We start from the raw sequence: 21,354 nt of genomic DNA, 5'->3' as shown, positions 1-21,354 counted from the left end.
TTGCTTTCAACAGGTCTTGCCGCTGTCTCGACTCCTCGCAGGAGAGCCAAAGTGACGAGGGATCGATCGTTCTTCGACCTTCTTTCTGCTTCTATCCTTCACCCTCTCTGGCAGTTTTTACAAGCTGACTCGAGACTCAAAGGTGCTCTTGATATTAGAGAGGTGAAAAATCAAGCAGGAGAAGGAAAATCTGGAAGGAGGGCCGAGGGAGCAACCGGGAGATCGAAGGGCAACCCCTCCTTTTCTTCTTCCTCCTCTCCTTCCCTTTTCCCCTTGAAAGCTCATCTTTGCTCAGAGCTAAGAGCCTATGATCTCTTCTGTTGGGATCCTCCTAGAGACACCATAATCTTGCTCCGATCTCCTACAGGAATCCGACTCTCTCGTTCTCTCCCTTTCCCCTCCTCTCCCTCTTCCTCCTCCTTCGCCAAGTTACTACCTCCCTCTTCCCCCTCTTCCCAAAACGAGGTCATACCGCAACCGGCTTCTACGGCCTCAAAACCCCCTCTTCGGTTCTTCTTCTTAAGGGATTTCGGTTCCGCCGTTGCCCTTTCGCTTCCTCTCCCTCGACCACATCTCTCTCTCTTCCTCTTCTTCCTCTCTTCTCTGTTTCACGTCCAACTTCTCCACTCGCTCGCAGGCTCGACAACTTTCTTTTATCACTCACTCAACTCGGCTGGGTACGTCCTCTTTCTTCTCTCTCTTCGACCCTCCCGCTGATTCCACTTCTCTTCTTCCCTCCTTCTTCTACCCCCAGACCCTGTATCTACCTACTCACTCTACACCACCTCCTTCACCCATCCAAAACAACTCTCTCACCCTCACTTCTACCAGAAATGCTCTTCAACTCCCTCCTCTTCCTCTCTCTCTTCCCGCTCGCCACCGTCGTCGCCATTCCCATCCCCGCTTCCGCCAACGCTCTCGTCAACAAGAAGGTCTTCTCCCTCGGAAGAAGAACCTGGAACCTCGCTGCTAGATCTCGAGAAGCGGAGCTGAAGGTCCCAGGGGGACAGGGAGATGAGGCCGGACCTGGTGAGCTTGCTCGTTCCTTGTCGTCAAGCGGGTCGTCAGAACGCTGGTTCCTTTTCTTTCTCTGTAGCTGCTATCGGGGAGAAAGAGCAGCAGTTGGATTCTCTTCTCGACCCTGCTGCTGAACCTGGTACGTCGTTCTTCCTTCCTTCGTTCTCGTTCTCTTCGTCGCCTTCGAAGTTGTTTGGTTCGGTTCTTTTCAAGGCTGACTCTTCGTCTCTTCCTTTCCCCTTCTCAGCTGTCATCGAGGAACAGCAAGGGGACCCTATTCTCGATCCTGGTGAGCTCACACTTCCTCCGTTTCGTTTTCGTTGAGCCTCGAAGACCACTCAACGCGAGAACTGACGACGACGCGTCTCTTCTCCTCGTTTCGTCCTTTTCCCCAGCTGCTGAACCCATCGCCGAGAAGGAAGTCGCTAAGGAAGAAATTCTTCCTCTTTCTCCCGCTGTTGGAGATGAAGGTACGTACCTCACTATCCGTCTCGTTCGCTCGTCGAAGTCGAAGAAGACGAAAGCACGCGTCTGACCACCTCCCTTTCTCCTTCCTCCTCTCTTAGTCCCTCCCCCCGCCGCCAACAAAACCCTCGTCGAACGTCCCACTGCTCTCGTCAACGATACGCTCATCGTCGATCCTGCTCTACTCTCCAACGAAACCGCCATCGCTCTCGAGCCTAACGCGACTGAGATCGCTGAACCTCCCGCTCTCGCCGCCAACGAAACCGAAGTCGCCGCTGCTCCTCCTCACGTCGCCGTCGAGACTGGAGCTGTCGATGAAGCTCTCGCTTCCTCTGACGTGGTCGTCGAGGAGACTCAGCACCTCGCTCCTCCTCCCGTCGCTCACGAGATTGCTGCCCCTGCTGCTGAGCCTACGCCTCCCCCTGCTGATGAGAAGGAGAAGGAGGAGAAGAAGCAGGAGAAGAAGCAGGGGGGAAAGGAGAAGGGAAAGAAGGGGAAGGGTGGGAAGGGGAAGAAGGGGAAGAACGGAAAGGGTGAGCTTCGTCGTTCTCGTTCTGCCCTGGTCGTTCGTCGAACTCGAACTGACTCTGCTTCTTGTCTTCGTCTCTCATCCTGCAGAGGTTGTCACTGGTTCGCTCGCTACTCTCGGACTCACACCCTCCCGAGTAAGGGGCGAACCTCGCTGACTTCTGTTCCTTTTCGTCGACGCAATTCAGTCACCAAGATCGTCACTGTTTACGCCCCTGCTGGAGGTTCGTCTCTCTTCCTCTTTCGTCCTCGTACTCGAAGCTGATTCCCCTTCGTTCTCTTTCCATAGCTACCGCCGAAATCGATCTCGCTGTCTGCCCTCCCGTCGTCGCGACTGGTTCGTCCCTCTTCCCTGTCTTCTCCTCCTCTCTCTCTCCCGACTGACTCCCCCGTTTTCTCTTCCGCCCTTCTTCAGAGACCCTCACTATCACCGAGACCGTTCTCGCCGAACCCACCGCTACTGCTCCTGCTGGGGAAGTAGCTGCTGCTGGTTCGCTTCGATTTCCTTTCTCGTCCTTTCTTTGACTTCGAGTGAGGAACTGACCTTCCAACCCCCTTCGTCCCCCTTCATCCTTGTCTTCAGTCGTCAAGCACACCCTCACCGCTACCGCTACTAAGGAGGCTGCTGCTCTCGAGACTGGAGCTGCTGGTGAGTCTCGTTGCGTTCGAGATTGGAGAGTCGACGCGCCGAACTTGCCTGACTCTCTCTTATCTTCTCTCGATGCAGCCGCTCATGAAACTGCCGCTGCTTTCGCCGACGAGGCTCTTCCCGTCGAGACTGCTACCTTCGGTGAGTCCCAGGTCTGAATCTTCGAACGCCTCAACGACGACGACTGAGTCTCATCTCTCCCTCTCCGTCTCTGCAGCCGAGCCCGATCTCGCCATCGCTACTGCTGCTGCCGAAGATCCTCTCGGTAAGTTCTTCATCCATTTCGATCATGAGCACTCGAGCTGACCTTCTCTTCTTCAGCCACTGCGACGGCCGCTGAACGTTCGTCTTCCCTCTCTCTTTCTGCATCTCTCGTCGACACCACGAGCTGATCATCTGTCCACTTCTCTTCTCCCTCCTTAGACGTTTCTCTCGAAACCGCTGCTGCTGCTCTGGTCGAGGAGCCTGGTGAGTCGCTCGTCGTCGTTCTCCCTTCACCTCCCGACTTCCTCGCTGACTACTCTCTTCTCTCTGCTTTCTCGCTCCCAGCTCCCGTCGGAGATGAAGCTCTCGCCGTTGACGCCGCTGAAGAGGTCGCTCATCCCGGTACGTCTTCTTGCTTGCTTTTCTTTCATTCGAAACGCGTCGAACTGAATCTCACCCCTCCCTCTTCTTCTCTAGCTCCTACCGCCACTCCCGTCGTCGAGGCCATTCACTGAGGAGAGACTATTTGCTTCTCCTTCTTCCCCTCTCTCTGTACTTGTAGTCTCTACGTAGGCCCTTCAGCTAGCGATGTTAATCCACGGACGCTCGATCCCTCTCTTTCTCTCCCGTCCTCTTCTCCTCGAGAGACGCAAGTGGGAAAAAACTTCACGTCTCAAAGGCCTTCCCTTCGATGTCCTCATTGCGTTTGCCTCTTCCCAGTCTTTGGTTTGAGGGAAAAACCTTCCAACTCTCCCGCTCCTATATTTTTTAAAAGTGGCAAGAAAAGTCGTCCCTCCTCCCCACTCCTCTCTCCCCTTCTCCCTCAACCATCTTCAACCCTCTACACACCCCTCTTTACTTCCCTTACCCCACCCTTCCCTCCCTTCTACACCCAAAATGGCTTCCATTGAAGAACTTTCCCTTTCCGACAAGGAGGACGCCGTCGTTGAGACTGGAGAGCTCGCTTCCGTTCAGGTCAGTCTATCTCGCTCGTTTTGCTTCGAGGCTGGTGCTTGGACTTGAGCAGGAATGGGTGGGTTCAAAGGGGTTGAGGAGGGTAGGAGGGTGGTTGGGTAGGGATGGGGAGCCGGTGGTGCTGTTTGGGAGCTGTTGGGTAGGGAAGGAGGGCGGGAGCTGAAGAGGAAGAGATGGTCGAGCGAGGGAGAGAACTCGCTGTCGAGATGAGCTCGAACTCCTCTACAAGCAGCTCCCCTTCTCAGCTCTAGTGCTCCTGTGTGCTTCCAAGCGACTCCCCACTTTCCCATCCTCTAGAATCAGCCACTCCCTCTCCTCCAAAGCGAAACAAACACCCTTAAGAAAGCTGACCTCCCTTCCTTCTCCTTCCTTCCCTTCCCTTCCCTCTCTCCCACCTCCCTCCCTTCCGAATCTACAGTCCCGATCTGAGCGAAAGGCCCGAAAGGCCCTCACTGGACTCGGCCTCAAGAAGGTCGCTGGTATCAACCGAGTCACCATTCGTCGTCCTAAGAACGTCCGTCCCTTCTCTTCTCTTTCTCTCCCTCCCCTTTCGTTTCGTTTCGAGCTCGAAGCTCACACGACTTCATTTCGCCTTTGATCTCTCAGATGCTCTTCGTCGTTTCCAACCCCGAGGTCTACAAGTCTGCTTCTTCCGATATCTACATCGTTTACGGAGAGGCCAAGGTTCGTTTCCTTGCTCTTCTCTTCGCTCAGAAGAAGCCGTGCGAGCTGGCGAGCTGACCTTCGTTCCTTTCCTTCTGCTCTTCCCACTTCAGTCCGAGGACCAGTCCCAGCAGGCTCAGATGAGCGCTGGACAGCAGCTCCAGAACGCTACCGGAGGTGCCGCCGACGAGGACGATGATGATGAGTGAGTACTCTTCTTTCCAACGCGTCCCTCTCGACAATGTCGTCTCGTCCCATTTCTTCCTTCTCTTCGCTGACCCACCGCACGTCCCTCCCTCTTGCTCCCATTTTCTCATCGATAGTCTTCCCGAGCTCGAGGGTGTTACCGGTGGAGACGACGACGAGCCTCCTGCGCTCGTTGGATCCCAGGGGGACGAGCCTGACGAGAAGGACGTCGAGATCCTGATCGCTCAGACCTCGGTCTCGAGGGAGAAGGCCGTCGCTGCGTTGAAGGAGTCCAAGGGAGATTTGATCTCTGGTGAGTGATCCCGCTTTCCCACTTTCCATTTGAACGCACGCGTCTTCGAGAAGAAGGTCGCGTTCCAAGGAGAGAAGTAACCGAGGAGCTGACAATCCGCGTTCTTCCGCTCTCTTTTTTTCTTCTTTCCTCGTTCGGTTCTATAGCTATCATGGCCGCCACCTCCGCTTAAGTCTTTTTGAAGCGTTGAGGGGTCCTAGTAATTGTTATGCGTTTTTTTCACTCGAGAAGACCGAGGAGGAGAGAGAGGTGTCAAGGGCTGAAAATCGGATCTTCAGATTGACCTTCGAAGAACGGACGCGACGAAATCTCCGTCTCTTCGAATCCAGACCCTCGTACTGCGATGCTTGAGAGCAAGGTGATCTTTGGCTGTAGGGACTCGGGTTTTAAGAAAGCAACAGTTCGACGAGGAAAGGAAAAACGCGAACACGACGAACGGATCAAAACAAAGGACCATTCTCTCGAGCGAAAAAAACGGCGACTTTCGATCCACCAAGACCACATCTCATCAGCTCAGCATCTCGCCTACCGGATAAAGTTCTAGTATAGAGCAGGACGTTATTAAGGAAGAAGTTGAAAGGAAAGGGAGGGAGAGACGGGAAACCAGACCCGAACGGGCGTCTGGCCGAAAAAGCTAGGCCAACCAGGACGCTTTCTTTTCACTTGATCCTCTCCTCTCTCTCTGTCCTTCCCTCAACCACCACTTCCCTCCCTCCCCCCCCCCCTTCCAACGTGAGTGTTCGCCTCCCTCTATCCTCTCTTCTTCTTCTCTACCATCCTTTCGCACACACACACGCTGGAGCTCGAGGAAGAGAGAGCAGATGGGAGCGAGCTGGCTATCTCTCTTTCCTCCCTTCAAACTCGAGTCCCCTTCCCAGTTCTCGAGCTTGTTGTTCCTCCTCCCTCCCCTCCCCTCGACGAGCTCCTGTCAGCTCAGGAGACTCGAGTAACTTTCTCTTCTTGATAGTCGAGAAGGTCGCTTCTCAAGTGGATCTCTACTGCTCTTGCAGCTCTCCAACACATGCCTGCCCTCCTTCCGCGTCCTCCCTTGTCGAATCACAGAAGGCTGATAGTTCTTCCTCTTCTTCTTCCTTTTACGAAATCTACTCTGTTCTTCACCCTACCCACCCTTCGACTCTCCTCTACGACCTCCTCTCACTCTCCTGCATCCGAACGGTCTCTCTCTTCTGCAGATGCTCGCTAAGGCTCCCGCTTCTCTCTTGAAGTCCGTCTCCCCTCGAGGGATGGCTACCCTTTCCCCTCGGATTGGAGACACCAAGGTCAAGATGTCCAAGCTTGACAAGGGAACCCGTGAGTTACAATCTTTCTAATCTTCTCAGCTCTCTCGTCAGAAGAAGGTACGGTGGGAGGAAGGAAGGGAGGAGAGAGAGAGATGGAAAAAGCTTCGGAAGGGCCCGGGTGACGTCAAGCTCGCCGTCTCTCCTCCTCAGCTTATCTTCAGATGAAAGTTTACGAGATGCTGACTATCTTCTTCCTCTCCTTCCCATCTACTAGACTACATCAACTACCAGAGGATCGAGGACAACCTTGCCATCGTTCGAAGGCGGTCAGTCTCAGCCCCGCTTTTCGCTTCCCTCCTCTTCGCCAATCACATCTCGTGTCTGACCTTCCTCTTTCCTTTTTGCTCCTTCTTCAGTCTCGATCGACCTCTCACTCTCTCCGAGAAGATCGTTTACGGACATCTCGACCAGCCCGAGACCCAGGAGATCATCCGAGGAAAGTCGTACCTCAAGCTTCGACCGGATGTTCGTCCTCTCTCTCTCCTTTTCCTTTCCTTTCCTTTCTCTCGAACAACCTCTCACTCCTCCTCTTCCTTTCCTTCTACGTTTACAGCGAGTTGCTTGCCAGGACGCTACCGCTCAGATGGCCATCCTCCAGTTCATGTCTGCTGGTCTCCCCCAGACCGCCGTCCCCACCACCGTTCACTGCGATCACTTGATTCAGGCCCAGGTCGGAGGAGTCAAGGATCTCGCTCGAGCCAACGACATCAACAAGGAGGTCTACGATTTCCTTGCTACTGCTTCTGCTAAGGTTCGTTTCCCTCTCGTTTCGTCTTGTTCTCGGTTTCGTCCGTCGTTTCGAGAACGAGAACGCTGACTCTTCCCTCCCTCCCGCCTCCTCCCTCGTTCGCTTTTCTTTCTTCAGTACGGAATCGGATTCTGGAAGCCCGGATCCGGTATCATCCACCAGATCATCCTCGAGAACTACGCCTTCCCCGGAGGACTCATGATCGGAACCGACTCGCACACTCCCAACGCTGGAGGACTCGGTATGATCGCTTGTGGAGTTGGAGGAGCCGACGCCGTCGACGTTATGGCCGACATCGCTTGGGAGCTTAAGTGCCCTAAGGTCATCGGAGTCAGGCTCGAGGGAAAGATCGGAGGATGGACTACTCCCAAGGGTGAGTGGGTCGTGTTCCGAGTCGAGTCGTCGAGAACGCGTCGAAGCTGACTTTGTTTCATTTCGTTTTTTTTTGGCTTTCTCAGACGTCATCTGCAAGGTCGCTGGTATCTTGACCGTCAAGGGAGGAACCGGAGCTATCATCGAGTACCACGGACCTGGAGTCGAGTCCCTTTCCTGCACCGGAATGGCTACCATCTGCAACAGTTCGTTCTCTCTCTCCCTCTTCGTCTCCCTCCTTCCTTCTCCTCTTTCCGAGCACTGACTCGACTTCTCCTTCTTTCTCTTTCGTCTTCATCTAGTGGGAGCCGAGATCGGAGCCACCACTTCCGTCTTCCCCTTCAACTCTCGAATGGAGGCTTACCTTCAGGCTACCGAGCGATCCGAGATCGCCGCTTACGCTAAGCAGTTCAACGCCAACCTCCAGCCCGACGAGGGAGCTGAGTACGACGAGCTGATCACCATCGTACGTTCCATACGTTCGCTTCCTTGTCGTCGAGCTCCATTCGTTTCGATTTTGAGCTGATCTCGTCCTCCGCTCCCTCGTCTTTCTTTCCTCCTCTCCCTCAGAACCTCTCCGAGCTCGAGCCCCACGTCAACGGACCCTACACTCCCGATCTCGCCACCCCCATCTCCAAGTTTGCCGAGGCCGTTCGAACCAACGGATGGCCTGAGGAGCTTAAGGTCGGACTGATCGGATCGTGCACCAACTCCTCGTACGAGGACATGACCCGATCTGCTTCCATCGCCACCGAGGCCTTCTCCCACGGACTCAAGACCAAGTCGCTCTTCACCATCACCCCCGGATCCGAGCAGGTCCGAGCTACCATCCAGCGAGATGGTGTTATTGAGGCTTTCGAGAACGTCGGTGGATCCGTCCTCGCCAACGCCTGTGGACCTTGTATCGGACAGTGGGACAGGACTGACGTTGCTAAGGGAGAGTCCAACTCTAGTGAGTAGTTGATTGAGAGGTTTCTTTGGTCGTTTCGAATCGAGTTCGGTTGCTGATCAAGAGCTTCTTCGCGCGTTTTCAAGTCATCACCTCGTACAACCGAAACTTCACTGGACGAAACGACGCCAACCCCGCCACTCACGCTTTCGTTGCCTCCCCCGACGTGAGTCTCTCTTCTTCCCTTCTCTCGACTCAAGCTTCTCGTCCTTCGTCTCGTCGCTGACTTTTCGTTCTCTCCTTCGTCTCCCTCTTCAGATCGTCACCGCCATGACCTTCGCCGGATCCCTCACCTTCAACCCTCTCACCGACTCCCTCGTCGGAACCGACGGAAAGTCCTTCAAGTTCGCTGAGCCTTCCGGAAAGGAGCTCCCTCCTAAGGGATTCGACCCCGGAGAGGACACCTTCCAGGCCCCTCCTGCCGACGGAGCCACCGTCAACGTCGCCGTCTCCCCTACCTCCGACCGACTCCAGATGCTCGCTCCTTTCAAGAAGTGGAACGGTAAGAACATCACCGACGCTCCCGTGCTGATTAAGGCCGTCGGAAAGTGCAGTACGTATTGAATTTCTGTTTCGGAAAGGATTTCGAGAAGGAGGCGGTGGTCGAGTTGGAACTCTGGACTGACTCTCCTTCCTTCTTTCTCTTACTCTCAGCCACCGATCACATCTCTGCCGGAGGACCCTGGTTGAAGTACCGAGGTCACCTCGAGAACATCTCCCAGAACTGTCTCATTGGAGGTGAGTCTCTTCATTCTCGTCTTCGAGCTTCGACGGATCCCTCGAACGAGTTTCTGACTTCGTTCCTTTATTTCCCTTTCCTCAGCCATCAACGAGGCCAACGGAAAGCCCAACTCCATCCAGAACCAGATCACCGGAGAGTTTGGACCCGTCCCTACCGTCGCTGCCTACTACCGAGAGAACGGCGTCCCTTGGGTCGTCGTTGGAGACGAGAACTACGGAGAGGGATCTTCTCGAGAGCACGCCGCTCTTGAGCCTCGATTCCTCGGAGGAGCCGCTGTTATCGTTCGATCGTTCGCTCGAATTCACGAGACCAACTTGAAGAAGCAGGGTGAGTGATTCGACTTCGACGCGCTTCTTCTTCGACCCAAGCCTTCTTTCGTTGCTGACTCTTTCTTTCTCCTCTCTTTTTTTTTTCTTTCTTTCGACAATGAATAGGTATGCTCCCTCTCTGGTTCACCAAGGCTTCGGACTACGACCTCGTCAAGCCCACTGACAAGATCTCCGTGAGTTCCCTCTCCCCTCCCTTCGACGCGTCGTCTCGACCTCCTCCTGACTCTCCTCCTCTCTTCTTTCCCCTTTCTACCCTTTCAGATCCTCGGCCTCGAGTCCTTCGCTGAGGGAAAGAACCTTCCCGTCGAGATCAAGCACGAGGACGGATCCGTTGACAAGATTGAGGTCTCCCACACCTTCGTTCGTCCCCCTTTCGTCCCTTTTGACCTGTATATCGTACTGACATTGTATATCTCGAAAAAAACAGAACCAAGGGCAGATAAATTGGTTTAAGGCCGGTTCTGCTTTGAACGTTATGGCTACTGCTGCCCGAGCACGAGAGGCCGCGTACGTTCAACTCTTTCTTCGTCTATACGCGTCTCTCTCGCCTCCCTACCCTTGCCGCTCGTTCCTTATCCCCTTCCTCCGCTCGTTCACTGACCTACAAACTCTACTTCCTCTTCTCACAGGGCGGCGTCCGCTTCTCCATGAAGGCTCTCGACGCGTCATTAGCTTTCTCCTCTCGCTCGCTTTTCTCTCTCCTTCTCGTCTCTTGCATACCTTTCAGCTCTTTTCCTCACGTTGTTTTCTTTACGATGTACCCCTTTCTTCTTCATGACACCCAGTCCAGACTTCCTCTCGCTCTGTCGGTGGTGTTGGGCTGGAAGAAGCAGCGTCGGCTGAGAAGAAGGCTGGGAACGGAAGAGATTTTTGATCTGAAGTTTTCGAAGAAGGACTCGGGCGACTTCCCTCCTCCGAGCTTCGCTCGTGTGTCCCAGAGGAGGTTCGGGACTGAGTTGATGCATGCAGGGAGGAAAGGAAGAGGGAGACGAGCTCGAAAAAGTCGAGCCGCTCGATTCCTTCCCCTCCTCCGTCCGGTGCGAAGCCGTCAAACCTTTCAAAAACAGCCCCAAAGTGCGTGATCAGAGATACATTGTATAGTCTGGAGGTGGACAGTCTAAAACCAAGCCGGCTGAATTTTCGCTTGGTTCCGAAAATCTACGCGTCTCGGTCCTCAGCCCGCGGCTTCGAGCTCGAGCTGCTCGACCTGAAACTCCTCCTTCCTTTCTTTCCCCTCAACTCTCACCTGCTCCGGCTCCATAAACAACCCTTTTGGTCTTCTATACCACCTTCTATCTCGCCTCTCCTCTTCAACGGCCGCAACCCACGCAGGGAATCCGTTTCAACAACTCCGATGAGAGACCCTCCTCCCTTCTCTCTTTCGCCCTTCCTTCGACCTCGCCATCTCTCACGACTATCGACGCCTCTTCAACAACAGATTGGCCCTCCCAATCTCCATTCGTCGCTGACCCACCTTGTGACCTTTCGATCATCCCTCTCTGCAGATTTTCGCGATCGCTCGTTCGAGGTTTCAAACCCGCCTTCCCTTCCGGTCAGGAACCGAACTTTCTCTTCGATTTTCCCTCCCTCCCGTCCCAGCAGATCAAAACTCCAATCAAATTTGAAGCAGAAGGGATGACCACGAACTACATCCTTCACTCTTCGTTCAGGTAAGTCCTTCTTCTTCTCGCTGGTAGCAGAGAGAAGAGAGAGCGGAGAAGGGCGAGTGTTTTCGACTCGAGCTCACCTTTCCGTCCCTTCCCTCCCTCTTTCCTTTCTTTACCTTCTCTTCCTCAGACCCATACACCTCTCTCTCCTCGCCTGAACCTTCACCATGAAGCGCAACAGACCTCGCTACACTCACATCAAGCTCAGGAGACGCTCTCTCTGGCAGAAATGTTCCGACCTCTGCGAGAAGCTCAAGAAGGTGAGCTCGACTCCTCCCTTCTCGTCCCTCTTCCCTCCTCCTGCTTCCTCGTTTTCTTTCAGCAGCTGATCATCCTTCTCTCTCCTGAGCTCACTCAGCCTACCCCTCCCGTCGCCGCTAAAGACTTCGGTCATCTCTTCCCTACTCCTCACTACTTCTCCCCACCCGCCTTCGTCGTCCCTCCCTCCTCCCTCCCGCCTCGAACGAAAACCCAAACTAAATCCCTCCTCGCCCTCCTACCCCTCCTCGAAACCGCCTACCTCTCAGGAGACAACGAGCTCTACCACAAGCAACTCGCCAAGCTCAAGAAACTCGACTCCGAAGTTGGGAAGGACTTCGAGAAGGCGATTTGGGAGGCGAGGAACGCTGGATTCGACCGAGGGTATCTGGGCTTTGTGAGACGAGGATTGGACGGCAGGAACAAGTGGCAGGGAGGGATGGTGTTCAGTTGGTTGGCTTACAAATCTGAAACGGTGAGTGTTCTATTCCGTGCTCTGCTTTCTGTTTCGTTCGTTTTCCTGAGTCGCGTCTCCCCAATCCTCGTCGTCGTGGTCGTCTTTCTTCTCGCTGACTGCTTCCTCGGTTCTCTCCTTTCCATGTGAGTCGCTCAGATTCTCCCCTTACTCGAGTCTCTCCCTCTTGTCGTAGATCTTGTCCAAGCGAGGCGCCTGCCTCACCACGACATCGACAACCAGGTCGCGTTCGTCTGCGATCGGATCGATCCGCTCGACGTGATTACCAGCGACGACCTCGCTCGGATCTGGACGACGGAGAGACCTCTCAAGGAGAAGAGGGAGCTCATCCTCGAGATGATCGAAGAGTGGAAGTCGGCGGTTCAGAAGGTGAGTCTTCGAGCTCCGTTCTTTCTCCTTTCGAGCGACGACGCGACGCTGTTCTTTCCTTACTCGACAGCGAATCGACGTGGAACTGACTCGGATTTTCGTCCCTCTCTCTTCTCTCCCTGCTTCCCATTTCAGAGACACTCCCTCACTCCTATCTCTCCCTCTTCCTTCATCAAAACCTCTTCCCTCCTCGCTTACCTTCCTTTCCTCCCCTTCCACAAGTCTCCCGCCGCCAAACTCTCGACGTCGCAGAAGGACGCTTCACTCGAACTCACTTCGGTCGCTGGCACAATTGGAGGATCGTCCGTCGCTGCTGGAACGATTAGGAGGTCGGAGTACTCGTCGGGAGACGATTCGAAGAGCCTCGAGTCGTTTGACCAGGAGGACTCGGTGTTCGAGTTCAGGTTCGAGTCGGATGGGGAGGTTGATGGACATTTGGCTGATTTTAGGAGGGACTAGACTAATCTAGTTTGATATAGCTTAGATGGTGCTCGCTGTTCTTCTCGTCCTTCGTTTTTCCTTTTCGTTTCGACCTCGCCTCTTTTATTTGCACCATCACTCGTCACGCCCTCGCCTTTTTCTTCTTCTTTTCTTCTTCGATCCGGTTTGAATCGAACGATTCTTGCTTCTGTTGCTTGATGGACCCTAGAAAGTCCCAGCAACGAGAGATGAAGATCAACCAAGACGCGTCGCGGAAGGAAGTGTTCGGAGTTCGTGGCCTCCGTCTCGATATCACTCGTGCTCTGAAGCCAAAATGAGGTGAGGTACCAAAAGAGGATAACAGAAACATCGTAAAATCATGCCGTGAAGAAACAAGCGAAGCGAAGCAACAAAAAATCCCCCTCGGAGCGACTCATCAACCCTCGTCGTCTCTCAACGCAAAGCAAGAATCCCCAAAACCACTTCCCCTCACAATCGACAGCACATCTGCGGGAAGAAACGAAAAGCGGCACGATATTGAGGGTCGTTGAACGAGAAAGAAGACAAGAGAAAGAAAGGACGAACCATGGACTCAACTCCCTCCCGTCGTCCGCAGAGTGACTCTCATTCGACGGAGCTCGTCTCTGTCTTCCAAACTCATCGGTGCTTTGAATGCTGGCTCTCGATCTGCTGTTTTGACTCGAAGAGGGCTTATCGGCTCCATGGTTCGCGAAGTGGGAGGAAGAAGAGGTGGAGAGTTCGAAGGGAGGTGTCGTCAAGTCCTCAAAGGAGATGGAGATGCGTCGACCGCCGATGATGATTCCTGCGAACATGAATCGAAGTAAAAGGGGCGTAAATATTCAGTGACGGGGATCTTCAGGGACGCTGAAAGACATCAGGCTGACCGTCGAGACTTTGAACGAGTTCCGCCGCTGGACGCGTCTGTTCGTCGAAGAGGAGAGGAAGAAGAAAGGGGTGAGATTGGGTCTCTCTTCGATCAAACGAGAGGAACAGGAAACTCACTGCGAAGATCAAAATAGCCTGAGATTTTCGGTTGACCTCCATGAACTTGACCCTTCGAAAGGTTCGAACGAAGAAGAGAGAAAGGCGAGGCGCGTCGACGATCAGTTTACCGACGAGGTTTGAAGAGAAAAATGAAAGATCGAGGACACACTGTGCTGAAACCGATCCGTATAGGTGTGATTTGAGCTGAGCAGCGGTGATGCGACGAGGAAAGTTCTGCGAAATGAAGAAAGTCGAGGGAGTCAGTCGAACTAGCTGCACTAGCCTGGACGAAGAGAGAGATAGGCTTGCCTCAACCACGAGAGTTCGCCCCGTGTCATCAGCTGAAGGATCAGGTTCTCCGTACAGAGACGTGGATCCTCCTCGAGTCGGACAGTTCGGTTTGGTCCTTCTCGCCGCGTGTCGGAGATCCAAGCTGTCTCCTTTAGCGAACGTCACCTCGAGTCGTTGGGATCCCAGCATGGTATCTGATCAGAGCAAGGTGAAGGTTGATTAGGATCTAGTTTCCGCAAGCAGGAGGTCCAGAGCGTCTCGTGCCCGTCCAGAGCGTCTCGTGCACGAACGGCGTCCGACTTGTTCTCGAAGTTAACGAAGGTAACGACGATCTTTCGTATAGGATCCGAGATGTGCTTCCTCGTACTAGATGGCCAAATCAAGGACGAAGAGAAGAAGTCAGCCGAGCGTGGAAAAGGAAGAAAGGGGAGGCAAACGACACAAAAGTGACCTGTGAAGCAGTCCGAAACTCCCGAAGAGGTCCTCGATATCTGCCTCGGAGAAATCAGGGCTGATAGACTCGCTTCGAGCCTATGAAGGTATCGTTCATGACTCGGAGGGCCCGTGCAGCTGTCGGGAAAACAGAAAGGAGAAGGGTTCAGCTCGACGCGTTCGAGAAAGATCGAGCCTTGAAGACTTGCTGGACGGACCGTCGGAGGGATCGCAGAACTGAACAAAGGCAAGAAATCTTTCTCGCACAGTACGAGTTCGAACCTTGGGAGAGAATGATACCAGCAAAATTCGGACGTCAATCAGACCGCAGATCGCGAAAGCCACGAGAACCAAATCGGAGGGAAAACTTACTCCTCAATCGATCCGAAGGGCTCGAACGACCTTTGAATCGCTTCGACAGTAGTTGTTGGCTCCAGTGACTGTTGCATAAAGGCGATGGAAGTGGGAAAAGGCGAAAGTCAGCCGAGGAGAGGAGCGAGACGAGGGACGCGACGAACGGACAGAAACGAAGAGAGTCGAGGACGATTTAGAGCCAGTTGAGCTTGCTGAAGTAGAGGCTCGTCTTTGAGGAGATCTAGATCTGGCGAGTACAACGAAGGAACGAAGGTATCATCGAACAGGTCCTGAGGAGAAGAGCGAAGAGAAAGAAGAGCGCACCTTGATCGCTGACGATCGTGAGGCCAAGTACGAGACGTTCGATCGACTGGGGACGAAGTTCGATATCGTCTACTCGAAACAGGGTTCAGATGAAGCGTCAGCGTCGTTGTAAGCTGAGAACAGGGGTGGGAGTGGGAACGACGCACGGAGGTGGAGCAAACGCTCCTCTTTTTTGACCGTTAAAAAGCGTGAGAAAGGGATACTGAGCTTTAGAAGGAGGTAGAGGAATGTGAGGCGTTCCGTGCGAGGATCCTTGAAGATGCTAGGGAGTCTGGAGGGCTGGAACGAAAGGAGAGAAAGAGGAAGTGAAGGAGAGAGAGAGGATGGTGAGCTTCGTCCTTGCCGATCTCCCTTGCTCTCTTCCACCTCTTCTCTTGGTCGAGAGCTCTCTCGAACTGAGACGATATGAGTATACTTACGCGCCTGTCCAGGTGGAGAAGGTAGAGAAGCCAGAGAGAGTAGTCTGAAGGGAGTGAACGTTGAGGGCTCAAGAGGAACGGGAAGGACGAAACGGCTCTTCGACAGCCGCCGCTACGTCCTGCTGCATGCTTCGACCTCTTCTTTGCCGATCGAGCATCTCTCTTCTCCGTGACCTGCTCAACACTGTGCAGATCGGACGATCCTTGAGTAAAGAGAGCTCTACCTCGTTCGCGCTCGACGCGTCGTTCGTGCCGTCGACCGTCTCTCGAACGTCCTCTTCCTTCTCCGAGTTCAGCAGCTCGAGCGAGAAGGCAACGCTACTTCTCACATCACCTGTCGTCTTTCCAACCACAGAGCCCACGAAGTCGCAAGTCGTAAAAGAAATGCATCAAGAACGCAAGAAAGAAACACCTCAGCCACCCAAACGAAACTCGACAAACGCAGCGAGAGGCTACGTTTATCTGTCTGTGAAACGAGAAAGAAGAACGAAGAAGGAAGCATCAGTAAACGGAGCTTCGAGGTCGAGACGAGAGAAAGAGGACCGAAGGGTGGGAAGAGAGAAGGAAACGTACATCGTCGGAGGGAAAGAGTGTTGTGCTTCTTCCAGACGGATCGCCAGGGGGAGTGGTTGTGCAAGTGACCCTTTCCGATACCCCTGTTCTGCTTTCCGATGGAAGTAAGACCTCGAGCCTCCCTGTGCTTGTGGACGCTGTGGAAAGGAAACGAAGGAGAAGAAAGGAGGAAGGTCAGGACGACGGTTTCGGATGCAAGAGCAGCTCGAGAAGGCGAGAAGGAGAGCAAAGGGAGAAAGGGGACGAACGCCTTGGCGATCCAGTTGATTCGGGGGTCTCGTCGGATGGCCTTGTGCGAGGGGCTGAAGGAGGGAAGGGAAGGAAGGAGGGAAGGAAGCGAGGTCAGCCAGCGCTTCGGGTTTCGAGCGGTTCTAGAGAAGGGCGAGATAGACTCACTCGACAAGGATGACCTCGTAGTACTTGTAAACACCATCCTGGTTGATCCAGTAGGAGTTAAGGACTCGCAAGTTACCTGGAGAACGCGGGGGAGAGGAAGGAAGGAAGGTCAGCTTTGTGCTTCGGAAACCCTTCGTCCTTCGCCGCCACTAGATTCGACCAAAACACGAGAAACTCACCACATCGTCGGCCAACACGCTCCTCAGCAGTGGACCTCAAACCCCTCTGGAACTTGAGGTGGTTGACTCCGTGCCTGACGGGCTTACCGAAGGTGGCTCTAAAAGGATCAAAGGGAGGTGAAGAGAAACGAAGGTCAGCTCTCGTTCCTCCTTCTTTCCTTCTTGCTCCTCCAATCCGACAGCTACGCGTCCCATTCCTTCTCCAGCCTGCTCCTTCGACCCATAGCTCTCCCTGACTGTGTAGAGACAAAGACTCACCCCTTCTTGACGGGCTTCTTCCTGTTTCCTCGTCGGACTCGAACTCGGTAGATGAGGTAACCCTGCTTGGCCTTGTAACCCAATCGTCGAGCCTTGTCGGGTCGGGAAGGTCGAGAAGCTCGGTGGACGACAGCGAGCTGACGGTACTCCCAGCATCTAGGAGGATGAAGGATGGTCGAGGAGTAGAAGGAGAGTGGTGACCGAGGAAAGGAGGGGAGACGAGCGAGGGAAAGGGACGGAGGAGGAGGTTGGATCAAGGGTTCCGTCGAAAGGGCGATAACGAGTCCAGGGCGAAGGCGAGATGAAGAGGTGATAGAGGAGAGGTGGGAGCAGAGTTGGCCGAAGAGAGATGTAGAGAAAAGAGCGAGGGGAGAAGGTGAGGGAGGGACAAAGGTCAGCTCTCTGCTCCTTCCGATCTCTTTTTCCTTCCCTTTCCCTTCCTCCTCCTCCCCTCCCTCCTTCCCTCCTGCATCCCTGCAACACCCTCCAAGCTCATCCACCACCATCCTCGGCATGCTTTGAAGTATAAACGCATTCTCACCTGACCCTCATGAGGAACCTCATGACATCAGACTGCCTGAAGAGAAGGGAAGGGAAGAAGAAGGAGAGAAAAAGGTCAGCATCTTTGTTCGCTCGTATCTAGACCTCGACAAGGGCTACCAGAAGATTTTAAAAGAGAGGTAGGATGGAGGAGGTACGTACTTCTTCTTGTAAAGCTCGGCCACGTATTTGTAAGCTCCCATAGTGAAATTGGCGGTGGACGAGAGAAGAAAAGAAGAGAGGAGAGGGCAGCTTTGGTTCTTCGTTGAAAATCGCGAGCCGCAGCCTCCTCGCCTTCCCTGCCTCCCTGAAGAAGCCTCTTCCCTTCCCTTCTCGTCTCTCCTTGCTCCTTCCCGCTCGGCTGACATCGGATATAGCTACAGAGCAAGCTGCAAGCTGCGAGTCATCTGACAGAAATCGCGAGCTCAGAAAAGGTGCGACAAAACGAGCGACGTTCTCGACCTTCGTCTCGCCTCGTTCAACACCCCCCTAGCTTCTCAGCGTGCTGCTGCTCCAGTGCGTACTACAAACTAAACGAGAGGGGTATCGCTGTACCTGTCGTTAGTTGTTCGAGAGGCAAAGACCGCTGCTGAGAGGTGTAGATGTCAAGACTCGACGCGTTCTCGATGTCTTGGATCCTCGTCTTCCCTCCTTGTTCTGTTCTCCCTTGCTCTTTCGAGTCTTACAGCACTGGAGGGCTCCTTTGGACTATACGTGCACTTGACCTCGACAGTGAAGCAGAAATCTCGCCCGTTCAGATCTGTCGCTCTTCGCTCCGCCGTCGCCTCGCTCTCGTCTCTCCTCCAAGACAGAAGCGCATGGAGAGGGTAAGTGTCCCCCCAAAAAAGTAACGTCAAAAGTAGTGTGATGTTCCAAAAGAGCGATAAGGTAGCAGACCAGACCCAAACACAAACCAGAGATCCGAAAACGAAACCGAAACCGAGAGACGTCCCTCCCTCTTCCCTGCCTAGTACCCGTTTCCCACTCCCCTCTGAGCGTGAGCCTCGGGTTGCCTTCCCAGCTCTATATCACTGATCGCTCCGTTCGCACTCTGGGGTAGCGACGTCCTCGAAGGGTTGGTGTTCGAGTAATCCAGAGCGTTCGCGGTTTCAAAGTCCGCTTGAAGATCTTCGTCGGATCCCTTGGAGTCGACTCGAGGATTCTTGGATTTGGTTCCTCCCATGGAGCGGAGGTTGAAGTTGTTGGATCGATCTGAAAGGGGGGGGGGGAGGGTGAGGGGGGAGCAGAGGTCAGACGCGTCTCGAGAGGAGGAAGAGAATGCAACGCACCTCCGGAAGAGTAGTCTTCGGCGACAAAGCGAGTGGTAGTGATTTGAACTCCTGTGAGAGGAGCGGTGGGTCGGATGACGAGGCTGGGGAAGGAGAGGGGATGGGAAAGTCAGTCGTCGAAACGTGAAGCGTTGGTCGCAGGGACGCCTGGAACTCACGAGTGACGAGTGAAAATGAAAAGGATGGTGTTGAGGAAACCGCTGGAAGCCTCGATCGCAGCAGCCATCATATTGACCTGGGGAGAAAGATGGGGAGTCAGCGTCGACTGAGAAGAGGAAGAGACGCGAGGGACTGATTCGACTCACCCTCCAGTCAACGTAAATTCCGGACGAGAAGGGGTGGGTGAAGAAGAAGAGGCGAGCAGCAGCGATGGGAGTCTGAATGTCAAAGAGCCAGGAGGTGGAGAAAGGAAGACGCGTCAGTTTCTTCGAGCTTCTCGCGAAGACGAGACCTTGTCGAAAGCTCACGATGACGATGATGTAGATGATAGGGTAGAACAGGACTAGTTGACGAAAGAGGGCGATCAGCGATGATTGGGAAGAAAAGAGCCAATGCGTGATTTAAACTCACGTTTTTTGCAGATGTCGATTCTGAAACGAAGACGGGAATTATTCAGCTCAATTCTCGCCCAGCGAGACCTCGGTGTGAACAGTACTCACACCTGCTTCCCAATGGATTCAACATGGCTGACTGAAAAGATGGAAGCTGGTCAGCGCGAAAAAAGACGCGTCGAACAAAGCTCGACAAAAAGAACCCACCTCCGCCGACAGTCTTTCCACCCTGAGGAGCCGTAGGGATGTTTCCTCCTCCAGATGATACTCTAGTCTCGGTGTGGTGCGAAGACTTCCCAGCCCAGTTCATCGAGATCCTGACGGGAAGAAGCAGGGAGGTCAGCATCGGACACGTCGAGAATGTGAACCGCGGACTCTCACCTTCCGTTCGTGACATGCAAACGCCCAGACAGTCGCAGGTAGATGATGATGTAAAGAATGAGGGAGGTGATAGCAGCGGTGACGCACTAAGGGACGAGGGAGGGCGAGGTCAGCGTCAGGCGACTTCGAAAACGAACCGAAGAAGAAGCTCGAGACGCACGACGATCTCGGTGAGAAGAATGAAGCTCTTGGTAGTTTGACCGTTTCCTGTAGAGTCGAAGTAGAACGTCTGTTGTCAGTCTTGTGACTCTTGACTCACTGCGAGAGCAATGGAGAGCGAACGAGCCGCTGGCTAATCCACACCGAACTCACCTCCCATCCAGCACCAAGTGTTCCCTGGACTGTAGAACCTCTCCATTGGGTATCCTTCGAAATGGAAAGCCAAAGGTCCAGCAATCACGACGACCTGTGGGAATTAACAGATCCGAAAAGGGAAAGCGGACGGTCGCGTCGAGCTGTCAGTCGTCGAACTGAGTCGTTCTTCCCTCCTCGAGTTCGAGATGGAGCTCACGAAGATGAAGACCCATCCCAGAGAGAGAAGCATCCAAACCATCCTGGTAGAAAAATGAAGTCGTCGAGGTCAGTCTCGCATTACCAACCGGTTTGATGGACTCGAAAGTGCTCACTTCGTGTCGAGTCGCAGATTCAAAACGAGAACCGAGAAGGTGAGAACGGAGAGAAGAAGGTTCCTGTTATGAGCGAAAGGGTAGAGTCGATCAGCGGGAGGAATGAAGAATCGAAACTGGAAGGTTCGTCTCTTCTTGCCGTCGCAAAATCACTGACCAAACTCCGGCTCCTAAACTTCCTATCTGCTCTGCGATCCCCGAGAAGGAACAAGCAGCTCCTTGATGCATCTTCCTCTTTGCCGCCCAAGCTATCATCACCGTCCAACTGATACCACCACTGCGAAACGAGTAGAAAAGAAGAGGAACGAGTCAGGTCGACGCGTCGAAACTCCCTGCTGACCTCAACCAACGCCTCAAACCCCCCTGAATCCGCAATGATTCGCAGCTCACAATAAGTCCGTGATAAACAGCTGCCGGATATGAACCCAAAAGAGGCGTCAGTCAATTTCATGAAGGCTCGTGGTCGTTCCAACTCTCGAAAGCTTTTGAATGTCGAAGAACGAGACTCACCGAGAGTAGAACGATCCCGAGAGGATTTCGAATGAAGAAGTTTGATGCCGCTTTCCCACTTGAGGACCCAGAGAAGTGTTTGTATCCGATGTAGCCAAAGAGGGAGCTGATGGAAAGAACGGACAGGAGTCCGCACAGACCAGGGGCGAGGAGAGTCAAGGCTTGTGCAGGCGGGTAGGTATAGCTTTGGAAAGAGTTGAAAAGGGTCAGAAAAGCAAATGAGTGGATTTGAGAGGTAGGACGGAGGGAGGGAGGAAGAAGGTCAGCTTCAGGAAGGTCCGAACAGGCCTCTGAACGAACAAACCTTAAAGATCCAACATTCGATGTAATATCGATACCAGCTGGTAGAGAACGAGAGAGAAACATGTCGTCAGCTCATTGCTAAATGGAGTCTCGAACGAAAAACGGCGAAAGAACGTCCACGAGGGAAGGAAGGAGGCTCAACGACGACCCGGGTTGGCAACGACGTGTTGAGAAAACTCACTGATGTTCTGAAACCCTGTCCCGTATCCAGCAGGGATCGAGACCGCAATCTCCGCGCTCGCGTTGTACTTGAAAGCCATCCCAGCGGAGGGAGGAGGAAGATCGGAGGGAGG

The 21,354-nt window shown here is 53.9% G+C and overlaps 7 protein-coding genes across 7 annotated transcripts; 4 read left to right on the top strand and 3 right to left on the bottom strand.

Moving 5' to 3' along the window:
- Positions 1 to 518: 518 nt before the first annotated feature.
- BDY24DRAFT_434891 (uncharacterized protein) lies at positions 519 to 3,618 on the top strand. The gene is made up of 17 exons (XM_076644162.1): positions 519 to 677; positions 755 to 1,029; positions 1,097 to 1,156; positions 1,265 to 1,306; positions 1,413 to 1,487; positions 1,584 to 2,015; positions 2,101 to 2,112; positions 2,199 to 2,234; positions 2,300 to 2,347; positions 2,426 to 2,500; positions 2,594 to 2,659; positions 2,738 to 2,800; positions 2,877 to 2,924; positions 2,981 to 3,001; positions 3,083 to 3,127; positions 3,209 to 3,265; positions 3,341 to 3,618. The coding sequence occupies exons 2-17, from the start codon at positions 834 to 836 to the stop codon at positions 3,376 to 3,378; spliced, it is 1,314 nt and encodes a 437-aa protein (XP_076496473.1). The 5' UTR covers positions 519 to 677; positions 755 to 833; the 3' UTR covers positions 3,379 to 3,618.
- Positions 3,619 to 5,230, top strand: EGD2 (Egd2p). The gene is made up of 6 exons (XM_076640561.1): positions 3,619 to 3,838; positions 4,257 to 4,352; positions 4,445 to 4,522; positions 4,615 to 4,706; positions 4,825 to 5,000; positions 5,147 to 5,230. Exons 1-6 carry the CDS (start codon positions 3,761 to 3,763, stop codon positions 5,170 to 5,172), a joined length of 546 nt encoding a protein of 181 aa, XP_076496472.1. The 5' UTR covers positions 3,619 to 3,760; the 3' UTR covers positions 5,173 to 5,230.
- Positions 5,231 to 5,703: 473 nt separating this feature from the next.
- ACO1 (aconitate hydratase ACO1) lies at positions 5,704 to 10,216 on the top strand. Its single transcript, XM_076640560.1, has 17 exons — positions 5,704 to 5,732; positions 6,194 to 6,311; positions 6,516 to 6,567; positions 6,658 to 6,766; positions 6,855 to 7,052; positions 7,167 to 7,422; positions 7,508 to 7,627; positions 7,724 to 7,887; positions 7,992 to 8,373; positions 8,457 to 8,536; positions 8,629 to 8,923; positions 9,025 to 9,108; positions 9,194 to 9,439; positions 9,547 to 9,614; positions 9,703 to 9,801; positions 9,869 to 9,948; positions 10,071 to 10,216. The coding sequence occupies exons 2-17, from the start codon at positions 6,194 to 6,196 to the stop codon at positions 10,090 to 10,092; spliced, it is 2,373 nt and encodes a 790-aa protein (XP_076496471.1). The 5' UTR covers positions 5,704 to 5,732; the 3' UTR covers positions 10,093 to 10,216.
- Positions 10,217 to 11,275: 1,059 nt separating this feature from the next.
- Positions 11,276 to 12,669, top strand: BDY24DRAFT_415355 (uncharacterized protein; the record flags this gene model as incomplete). Its single annotated transcript, XM_076643438.1, has 4 exons — positions 11,276 to 11,368; positions 11,467 to 11,841; positions 11,980 to 12,210; positions 12,346 to 12,669. The coding sequence occupies 4 exons, from the start codon at positions 11,276 to 11,278 to the stop codon at positions 12,667 to 12,669; spliced, it is 1,023 nt and encodes a 340-aa protein (XP_076496470.1).
- A 154-nt stretch (positions 12,670 to 12,823) lies between these two features.
- BDY24DRAFT_389605 (uncharacterized protein) lies at positions 12,824 to 13,934 on the bottom strand. Its single transcript, XM_076640559.1, has 3 exons — positions 13,654 to 13,934; positions 13,536 to 13,572; positions 12,824 to 13,453 (listed from the first exon to the last, which is right to left on the bottom strand). Exons 1-3 carry the CDS (start codon positions 13,693 to 13,695, stop codon positions 13,008 to 13,010), a joined length of 525 nt encoding a protein of 174 aa, XP_076496469.1. The 5' UTR covers positions 13,696 to 13,934; the 3' UTR covers positions 12,824 to 13,007.
- A 1,883-nt stretch (positions 13,935 to 15,817) lies between these two features.
- BDY24DRAFT_389600 (ribosomal protein L15e) lies at positions 15,818 to 17,722 on the bottom strand. The gene is made up of 8 exons (XM_076640558.1): positions 17,564 to 17,722; positions 17,403 to 17,438; positions 16,862 to 17,017; positions 16,604 to 16,701; positions 16,425 to 16,500; positions 16,277 to 16,330; positions 16,029 to 16,165; positions 15,818 to 15,921 (listed from the first exon to the last, which is right to left on the bottom strand). The coding sequence occupies exons 1-8, from the start codon at positions 17,602 to 17,604 to the stop codon at positions 15,914 to 15,916; spliced, it is 606 nt and encodes a 201-aa protein (XP_076496468.1). The 5' UTR covers positions 17,605 to 17,722; the 3' UTR covers positions 15,818 to 15,913.
- A 246-nt stretch (positions 17,723 to 17,968) lies between these two features.
- BDY24DRAFT_441550 (uncharacterized protein) lies at positions 17,969 to 21,321 on the bottom strand (the record flags this gene model as incomplete). The annotated part of the gene is made up of 18 exons (XM_076644626.1): positions 17,969 to 18,613; positions 18,691 to 18,773; positions 18,849 to 18,925; positions 18,996 to 19,067; positions 19,158 to 19,192; positions 19,261 to 19,280; positions 19,350 to 19,380; positions 19,449 to 19,558; positions 19,623 to 19,708; positions 19,783 to 19,829; positions 19,935 to 20,028; positions 20,134 to 20,176; positions 20,249 to 20,311; positions 20,406 to 20,525; positions 20,639 to 20,658; positions 20,759 to 20,942; positions 21,063 to 21,099; positions 21,243 to 21,321. The coding sequence occupies 18 exons, from the start codon at positions 21,319 to 21,321 to the stop codon at positions 18,369 to 18,371; spliced, it is 1,446 nt and encodes a 481-aa protein (XP_076496467.1). The 3' UTR covers positions 17,969 to 18,368.
- Between the last annotated feature and the right edge of the window lie 33 nt (positions 21,322 to 21,354).

This window comes from Mrakia frigida (assembly GCF_051309035.1).
Source record: "Mrakia frigida strain ATCC 22029 unplaced genomic scaffold BDY24scaffold_16, whole genome shotgun sequence".
Classification (NCBI taxonomy): domain Eukaryota; kingdom Fungi; phylum Basidiomycota; class Tremellomycetes; order Cystofilobasidiales; family Mrakiaceae; genus Mrakia; species Mrakia frigida.
This window is presented reverse-complemented; position numbering and strand designations above follow the sequence as displayed.